The sequence below is a fragment of the Corythoichthys intestinalis genome, chromosome 11 (genome assembly GCF_030265065.1).
Source record: "Corythoichthys intestinalis isolate RoL2023-P3 chromosome 11, ASM3026506v1, whole genome shotgun sequence".
In the NCBI taxonomy this organism is placed as follows: domain Eukaryota; kingdom Metazoa; phylum Chordata; class Actinopteri; order Syngnathiformes; family Syngnathidae; genus Corythoichthys; species Corythoichthys intestinalis.
The window spans coordinates 18,988,571-18,998,194 of record NC_080405.1 but is presented as its reverse complement, the minus strand read 5'-3'; the positions used below and the strand labels follow the sequence as shown (position 1 = coordinate 18,998,194).

At 39.8% G+C, this 9,624-nt stretch overlaps 1 protein-coding gene and 1 non-coding gene across 3 annotated transcripts in view; both read left to right on the top strand.

Moving 5' to 3' along the window:
• Positions 1-1,165: 1,165 nt before the first annotated feature.
• On the top strand, positions 1,166-1,247 carry trnal-aag (transfer RNA leucine (anticodon AAG)). Its single transcript has one exon. It is a non-coding gene; the product is annotated as a tRNA-Leu (tRNA).
• A 489-nt stretch (positions 1,248-1,736) lies between these two features.
• The window catches only part of bod1l1 (biorientation of chromosomes in cell division 1-like 1), a 35,932-nt gene continuing 28,044 nt past the window's right edge, over positions 1,737-9,624 (top strand). For both annotated transcript variants that reach the window (XM_057849996.1, XM_057849998.1), the window contains exons 1-6: positions 1,737-1,971; positions 2,666-2,790; positions 2,876-3,072; positions 4,049-4,495; positions 4,594-4,743; positions 4,834-4,991. In XM_057849996.1, coding sequence (XP_057705979.1) covers positions 1,855-1,971; positions 2,666-2,790; positions 2,876-3,072; positions 4,049-4,495; positions 4,594-4,743; positions 4,834-4,991 — 1,194 coding nt within the window. In that variant the 5' untranslated portion in view covers positions 1,737-1,854. The remainder of the gene's footprint in view (positions 1,972-2,665; positions 2,791-2,875; positions 3,073-4,048; positions 4,496-4,593; positions 4,744-4,833; positions 4,992-9,624) is intronic.

The following is a 9,624-nucleotide window of genomic DNA, read 5'->3' as shown; positions in this document are numbered from 1 at the left end:
GATACATTTTGAAACTTTTTTTTTTTTCACGGAAAATTGCCGTTTACGGACGAACGGAAAAATTTTCGGGGCCATTTGTAAAGTTTCCTGTGTCACGCGAAAATTCCGGTCGTGCCGATACTTGAACGGTGCCGATCGGTCTAACGGTTCGGGCTGTGAAGCGCGCGTTTTTTTTCCATTCAAAATGAATAGGAAAGTTTTTGGCAAATTTCCGGGGAACCGTAAATTTTTGCCAAATTCTGTATACAACTTTTATGCCCCTCACCGTCCCGGAATTTTTGATGCCCAAATTATGTGATTTGGTCAAAAATTGTAGGACTAGATACATTTTGAAACTTTTTTTATTTTTCGGAAAATTGCCGTTTACGGGCGAACGGAAAATTTTTCGTGGCGGTTTGAAAAATTCCCATCGTCACGCGAAAATTCCGGTCGTGCCGATACTTGAACTGTGCCGATCGGTGCTACGGTTTGGGCTGTGCGTTGGCTCAAAAAAACGCGGAGAATAAGATGAATAAATAATAAGTACAATAAAGTTGCACAATAACAATACCTTGTTCTTTCTTTCAGAAAGACCAAGGTAATAAAGTTGCACAATAACAATACCTTGTTCTTTCTTTCAGAAAGACCAAGGTAATAATAAAGAAATAAAGAAGTACAATAAAGTTGCACAACAACAATACCTTGTTCTTTCCCTTGGAAAGACCAAGGTAATAATAAAGAAATAAAGAAGTACAATAAAGTTGCACAACAACAATACCTTGTTCTTTCCCTTGGAAAGACCAAGGTAATGACCTACGTAACTGAAGTCATAAGGCAAATAAGGTTGGTTGAAGGTTGGTGAGGATAATTTCAGCATCCTAAAAAGTTGGTCGTGTTATGTCCCCACCGTCCCTATGCAAACCTACACCCTTGTGTTAATGCTGAAAAGTGCCCATAACAAGTTTAGATAATTAGATAATAAAATCGAACCACGGTGTTAGACAAAATCAGACCACATACCAACGTCGTTTTGACGACTTTCCCGTCAAAATCAAACCACATACCAACGTCGTTTTGACGACTTTCCCGTCAAAATCAGACCACATACCAACGTCGTTTTGACGACTTTCCCGTCCACGCGTTATGAAGAATTTTTACACAAATATTGATATCAATTGACCCCAACGGTAGCGTGGCCGAGCGGTCTAAGGCGCTGGATTAAGGCTCCAGTCTCTTCGGGGGCGTGGGTTCGAATCCCACCGCTGCCAGACTTCTTTTATTGGTAAAAGCTGTATTAATATTTTTGGTTTAATTACCGTTATTATGCAATGATTTTGTAAAATGTTAAATAACAGCAACTCTTTCTGTCCCAAAAAATATACATATATATTTCGTAATTTCCACTGTAGCTTCCCAAAGTATATGAATTACAGAGATGCACTTTATATACATATATATACTGAACGATCCGTTCTTAAATCATGGTCTACCATGCATTTACATTTACATGCATATCATTTTTGTTTTATTGCGATGATTTTGCAGTTTTCTTTGAATTTTGTATCGACCTACTATCATTAAATAACGGTGGCCAAAAACTTTAATAAAAAATTTTGTTGCTTTAGGTCTGACAACTATTTTGTTTTTAATTATTTTAGTTGTAAAACCCAAAACGAATATCACTTTATCAAGTATATTTCGCAAACTTTTCTTTTTGAAACACAGGAAGCTTTCGTTGTACTTCCGGTTCACTAAACTGTTTGTATATAATCTTTTCCGGGTTGAACCCTGCACCATACAACTAAACAAAAACTCCCCGCGTTCCTTTTTGATGTTTTAATTTGATGACTAAAATTGAATGAATCGGATTGAAATATGGCAAGTTTACCACCAGGGGATCCGCAACTAGTGTCGATGATCGTCAATCACCTGAAAACACAAGGTCTCTTCGACCAGTTCAGGAGAGATTGCCTTGCAGATGTCGACACCAAGGTACAACTCAACATTGCGAAATGAATCAGATGACTTAATTATTAATTATATATATTATTGTAATTTTTCCATTTACAAGTCAAATCGACTGCGTGTATAGCTAAGCTACCTAACCACATAATTGTCACTACTACTGGAATATTCCTGTTTTTATTGTTGAATGAAACTAAACTAGGTTTATAAGTGTTTCTTTTTATGATTAACCCACTCAGGGACATTGGTTTCTACAGTGGGCAGTTAAAAGTTGACACTTAAGAGCTTTAACCCTTTAGATGACTATATTTGCGCTTTTAAAAAAATTCCAAAAAAAATCATAATTATGATTCAGACCTGATGTAGGCCACACTTGTACTATTCTAAATGTTACCTTTGCGGCCTACATGACCCAAAATGCGATGTCAACATTTGGGTACGCTCGTTATTTATGAGGCCAAGTTTTTTTTTCCATTTAACTAAAGTAGTCACTTGCTATAAATGGTTAATAAAGATGTCGATGCTGGGCCAGCAATGCCTTTGAGAGAACATTTGGTCATTTTCACAATGTATTTGTGTGTTCATTATTCACGAGAATCGACTGATGACAGCACACTTACTCAGCTAGCAGCCAACCACTAACAATTCTTCTCAAAAGAAACCTTGTGCTTTCCTCAAGGAAATGTAATATTACTTATGTAACGTATTGTGTCTTTTGCAGCCAGCCTATCTGAACCTGAAACAACGAGTGGACAACTTTGTCTCCAATCACCTGTCCAATCACACATGGAGCCCTCAGTTGAACAAAAACCAGTTGCGAAACAACATCAGACAGCTTGTCTTGCAGTCAGTATTTGTTTTCCCCAATTTTCACTAAATGTTGTTATTAGTCAACCTTGACATAAAGCCGTCACGACATTGTCCAACTTAGATCCGGTATGCTGGAGCAAGGAGTGGACAGGATCGTCGCCCAAGTGGTGGATCCCAAAGTCAACCACATCTTCAGGCCTCAGGTGGAGAAAGTGGTCCACCAGCTACTGTCGCCTGGCACCAGCAGCGAGGAACCGCCGCCACCTCCACCGCCACCCTCAACGGAAAACAAAGCAGACACAGTTGTTCCTCAGCAAGGTTTGATAACAGCTTAATTCCTGCTCATCACGAATTATCAAAGACTAGTGTAACGTCCAAAGTTGAACACAAGCCAATGTGTAATGTTTTCTAGTTTCATTCATTCCAATGGGCCCCCACTATTTGCGTAAAATAAGTACGAGACTCAACCACAAATAATCAGCAAATAATGGGCTCTTTGCCCCTAATCTACCACACTTTTTATCATAATGCCATGTTAACAGGACCTGCACAAACTCGCCATCATAGACCTTGGTGACAATGTGTACATTGGAACACATCAATGTTCATGGTGTCATTTGTGTTGCTTTCAGAACCAAAAAGTAGATTTTTAATAGACCCGAGGTTCATACTGGGCTGGTAACTCGGAAAGGGTTGGCGTAGCAATACTGTCACCTAAATCACTGGTTGTATGGATCAGCAATTAATGTCAAATATTCAATGGACAAACACATGAGTATTTGAGAGCTGAAAAAAAGTTTATCCGAGTTATGGAAAGTGTGCAGTAATGCGAAATCATATTGAAGGTATCGCCACCTCGGGAGCCACCCTCTGTAAACATGTTTTACATGTCGGTTGGCCGTCCTCCTCTAAGCCGCAGTCATCTGTAACTTTTCTGGAGCTGAAGTATTTCCACACCAGCAATTTTGTTTTCTTCAATTGGGGAAAAAGTTCAGGAGTTTCACCTCCTCCAGCCGTCATGTAGCACAGCTGACTCACTGACACTGAGCACCAACCGGTGGGGGAGGTCTCAGCGTAGCAGCTGCCAGCGAGGGATTTCTCCCTGCATTTTTGGGACATAAAAAATAACTAATACTGTAGGGAAGGGAAAATTTTTGCGGTTTTTAAACCGTGACGTTTTCATGCCACGGTATACCTTGAAACTGGTAATCAGCACATGACTAGTTGTGTGTCCTCTATTGTACAGTTAAATGAAGGCTTTCATCCATGAGTTTATGATCATGTTATTGTGCAGCCTCATCGTCCACACCGACGTCCACCGCTGCCACAGATGCCATGTCCATCCTCGACACCATCACCTCTCTTAATCAAGAGGCCAACATCAAGGCCACTGAGAAGGAGCGTAAAACCTTAGACGAGTCAGCTGATGATGGTGAGCAAGACATGAGTCTAGATGAGGAAGAAGACAGGAAGACCGAAGAGGAAGAGGGGAACGAAGCAAAACCGGGAATTGAGGTGAAAGAAATAGAGGTGAATCTGGATGACCCCCCAGACGGATTAGACGTTGGGAAGGAAATATCCACGGAGGAGGTAAAGATGGAGGAGGAAGAGCCGCGAGCCGAAGAACAGACTGAGGAAAAACCTAAAGTTGGTTCTAAAATAAGTGGGAAACATTCAGAAGAGAAGCAGGAAGAAGATAGCTGCCAGGCCAAGCAGAAAGCCAAAGAGAGAATTAAAGAAGGTCAGTAACTGCTGGATCTGTGTCTTCCTTTGGTAGGTCATATTTAGTGTTGATCCTAATCTTGTTGCAAATGTTTCCCGTGTTGTCATAACGTGCAGAGTACTCTTTGGAGGACTCCGACTTAGACGGCCTGAGTGACATAACAGTGAGTTCCGTGCACACCAGTGACCTGTCATCGTTTGAAGAGGAGAGCGAAGACGAGGAACCCTTGTCTGATTCCTCTGAGGAGGGCGAGCGTGCATCTGATGGTCTCACTTTTTTTCTTCTTCCAGATTTTATTTTAGAGCCAACATTTAAACATTGGCTCATGGCTTTCTCTTTTCATCCCCATATTGAAGGCGTGATTTCAGACAAGAAAGAAGCAAGCGAGGATACAGGAGAAGGCAGAGAAAGTAAACCTCGCCGCAAGGCATACGTACATAAGCCCTTCCTCTACTCCCGTTACTATAGTGACTCGGATGATGAGGTCACTGTGGAGGAACGGCGGCGATCTGCAGTAAGTAGCACACACGAGCTATTATGGCTATTACCTTTTGCATGTGTTTCCTTCTCATACTTTTTAGCATTGTTTTCTTGTGGTAGCTTTAAGGCAGATTGTTAATCTGTTGACCACATTAGTCACGTAGCATATTTAAACCAACCTTATTTGATATTACTACTTTTTACATTGTTATGAAAGTAATTTTCAAGTATTTGTCACTTTTTCATGCAGACGACTAGCATAGCATAGAATAGCCAGACTATTCTCCCTGTATTTTTCAAACACTGTGAGAAATAGTCTGGGACCCAGCCCATTAACGGCCTCTCGAGCAAGTTACAAAATTAACCGTCCAATCAGATTCGTTTATTTCCGTGACGTGTTCTTAACGAGTAACGTCACTCTTGTGCGCCGAAAGTCGTCTCTACAACAACACAGATGGCGAACGGGAGAGCCGAGAATATGTTCCAATCCGCGGTAAAACCAGTTATAAATGACCAAAAACACATCGAAACAAGTCATTGTCAACAGTCAACATGGCTCGCGCTAGCCATGTTGAATAAACTTCTCCATTCTCCGCTCACGCTAATTACTTGTCGCTTTAACAACGCTTTAACGTCTGCCCGTCGCTGATGGGTCCACTCCGCTGTCTGTTTGCTGTGGCTTGCTCCGCCCTCGGAGTTTGATCCGTCGGACGGTCGCCAGACTCAATCGCTGAAACAACGGTGAGTCTGGTATACCAGGCAAACTAATATCAGTAGGGCTGTCTCCACTTGGCCATTTCCTGGTTCTAAACTGAGCCACGCCAAGACTACAGTATATACATAATGCAGATAGATATACTATACAGTCATGTGAAAAAATTAGGACACCTCATTAAATATTCAGTTCTTCCTTACGAAATGTTCACATGTCAATGTCTGAGCTTGTTCTTCTTTATCCCTGGAAAACAAAGTGATTTAATTGCAGGTAAACAAAAAAATAACATTTTTTTACTCATTAAACCAAATATATCAACGAAAATCCATATTCTAACTGAGGAAAAAGTTACGACACCCTACCACCTAATAACTAGTATTAACCCCCTTTGGCTGAAATAACTTCAGTGAGACGGTTTTTGTAGCCATCTACCAGTCTTTGACATCGGTCTGAAGAAAGTTTGCCCCACTCCTCAACTCAGAATACTTTGAGCTGTGAGATGTTTGAGGAGTTTCAAGTCACCCCACAGCATCTTAATGGGATTTGAGATGCTGGCTTTGACTCGGCCATTCCAGGACTCATTTCTTCCTTCAGCCAGGGGCGGACTGGTAATCTGTAGCTTCTGGAGGATCACAGAACGGCCGTTGCTCTGGACGGCCGGCGGCCGCCATACATACATCACTGTTTTTATCCCCGCTATACTCTGTGATTATCTACAGTTCGCATCTAATCCGACAGGTGGCAGCAATGCGCCTGGCTGAAAGACTTCTTGTGGCCCTCGAAGGGGCAGGATAGAGCGATAAGAGCTTTGGCGGACTTTCTAGTTGCCACCGGGCTGAGATGGAATGAAGAGGGTTACTTGCTAGGTATATTGGCAGTTGTTATCCACCAGGTAGCTACAATTTAAATGAAATAAATGGCAATTAAAGGGCTAGTGCCAGCAAAAAACATTTTAGCTGTAAAACAACGTATGCACACGCAGCAGCAATATTAATTCAGAAGAAATATAACAAAATATTAATAAAATGAATGGTTTTACTTTAAAGTTTAGGTAGTTAAATTGATATGATATATAGTTTTAATCATTTATATATTGTTTTGTTTTCTGGTTAATACTTTCCAATAAAGGTTATGTATACAGGATTTGTCTTGAAAAGTTTATTGTATTTTCACTGAAATTTATTATTTGTGTGGCAAGATTAATCATGGCATGAACAATGAAGTCATTTTATAGACACAGGGGATAGGTGTTATTATAATCAATTGGATACATAAAACTTGCTTTAAAAAATAAATTATTTTATTTGTTTATTCAGGTTGATTATAGAGCTAGGGCAGAAGATGAATCCAACTCCAGTTCAGCCTTGCAGTACTTTGAGCGCCCCAAGTCAGACAGTCACAGTCACACATGTTCTTCATTTTTCTCTCAAAGTGAACGAAATTGATGCATTTTAAAACAAAATATTTTTTTAAAATTCTCCCGGTGCGACATGCCCCCGGACCCTCCTAGATGGTCTGTGTACAGTGATTCTTGTGAGCTGGGCTGAGTCAAAATCCAGGGCTGCTTTTTAGTCCCAGTCCGCCCCTGCCTTCAGCCAGTCCTTGGTGGTTTTACTGGTATGTTTTGGGTCATTTTCCTGTTGCAGGGTCCAGTTTTGCTTCAGCTTTAATTTTTTCACAGATGATCTCACATGTTCCTTAAGCACCCTCTGATACACAATAGAACTGATTGTGGATTCTATGATCGTGAGCTGGCCAGATCCCGCTGCAGCAAAGCATCCCCAAACCATGACACTTCCACCTCCATGCTTCACTGTTGGTATGAGGTTCTTTTCCTGGAATGCTATATTGGGTTTACGCCAAACATGTCCTCTGTTCTGTTGTCCAAATAATTCAATTTTAGATTCATCTGTACAAAGAACATTATTTCAGAAGTCCTGGTCTTTGTCTACATTCACTCTGTTAAACTTCAGTCTGGCCTTCATTTTCTTTTTGGAGAACAAGGGTTTCCTCCTTTTACATCTCCAATGAAGGTTGAACTTGTGAAGTCTCTTGCTGATTGTAGAGGCATGCACTTTCACATCAACAGTAGCAAGAGCATGCTGTAGATTTCATGATGACATTTTGGGGGTTTTGGAAACTTCCAAAAGAGACTAGCTAGAGACTAGCATCTTGCGGTTTGCTCTCGGGGTGAACTTGCTTGGACGGCCAGACCTGGGCATGTTGGCAGTTGTTTTGAAAGTCCTCCCCTTGTAGACTATTTTCCAGACAGTGGAGTGGCTGATGTTATATTCTTTTGACATCTTTTGAAATCCCTTACCAAACTCATAAGCGTCTACAATCTTCTTTCTGAAGGCCTAAGACACCTCCTTTGATGTCACCATGGTGTTTTCTCTCACTTCAACAGTCAAGGGCACACAAAACTAAATGTGAGGTTTAAAACAATGCAAGCCTCCTTCAAAACACTAGGTAAAGATGTTCTAATCATGTGCACCTGACATGATACCCCTGTGTGTGATTTTAACTATTTTAAGTGGAATCGAATGTGAGGGTGTCCTAATTCATTCCTCAACAGAAATTGCATTTATTTAAAATTACATTTTATAGAAAGTTATAAAAAATATATTTTTTTTAGCTTTAATGGTTTAGTTCTATTACTGAAATCTCTCAAGATTGTTAAAATTGATATTAAATATCCATATGACTAAATATGTTAGAAAACACACAGACTTTCATAGGGTGTCCTAATTTTTTCACATGACTGTATTATTAGATATATATTCATGTGCACGTTCATGTTCTCCGGACGTCTGCAAAACAATAATGACCTCCAGTCTTGACGCAGTATGTGAGTGTATTGGCGTCAAGTCAGTATATGTTTTGTTTAAGTATAAATAAGGAATATCTAAGCATTTTGGAACCCGGAAGTCCTCGCAAAATCTTGCCTCCTGAATAAAATATCATATGCCATCTGAGCGCATGAAGTGCACTGAAACGGGAATGTCAATTGAGCGAATATTTTACTTCTTTATAGTTGTGAAAACTTGGTGTCATTGAAGAATGTTTGTAGTCTTGGTCTCCGAGTTGTGTCAAAGTCACCAGACACATTGCCATTGCTCACCAGCTTCCAACCAACACACCTACTCTACCGACAGCCAATCAGAGCAAAGAGTTGAAATTTAAATACAGTGTATTGCAAATTGGAGCCAGTCAGATGCATATTAATGATAAGGACCAACTAAAATGGCCTGAAAATTGACATTCGTGGCACTTTCAATGCAAATTGTCATGCAAACCAGGTAAAATGACATCCAAGGTTCTGAAAAAAAAAAGACACTTTTGTGGCACTTTAACAGAAGGGAAAGATGACTGGGGAACAGTTTTTGTTGACTTAGGGTTGACAGCTGTTTTTTTTTTAGTTTTTTAAAAAAAAAAATTCTACACATTTCTGGGTGCGGAATACAAAACTGGTCTCAATTTTTTCTCTGTCACATCAAGTTGATGATTGATATGAACCCCATTTGCTTAAAAAATATGAAAAATGCTGTACTTAACAGATATGTGCTTGGTTTATGAGAAGAATAAACAATTCAAATATTGAAACTTAATGAAAAATGAAACAGGCAGGACTATGATGTTTATAAATCAATATGTTTCTGTGAGGGATATGGCTACTGACAACTAAGGCTGAAAGATATTGGAAAAAACTTAAATTGCGACTTTTTGGGGGTTTGCAATATATTGCGATACATATATTGCAATATTAAAAGTAAAATAATTTTAACCAGATGACTTGAATAGCTCTGTTTGGGAAGACTTTGGTTGATTCACCATGTTTTTTTTATTAGTGTATTGCACTCAGTATTTTATTAGTTTGTTTTTCCTGAGTTTCCCCCTTGTTTTTCTCATTTATCCTTGTATTGTCATTTTTCCCCCCGTATTTTCTATTTTT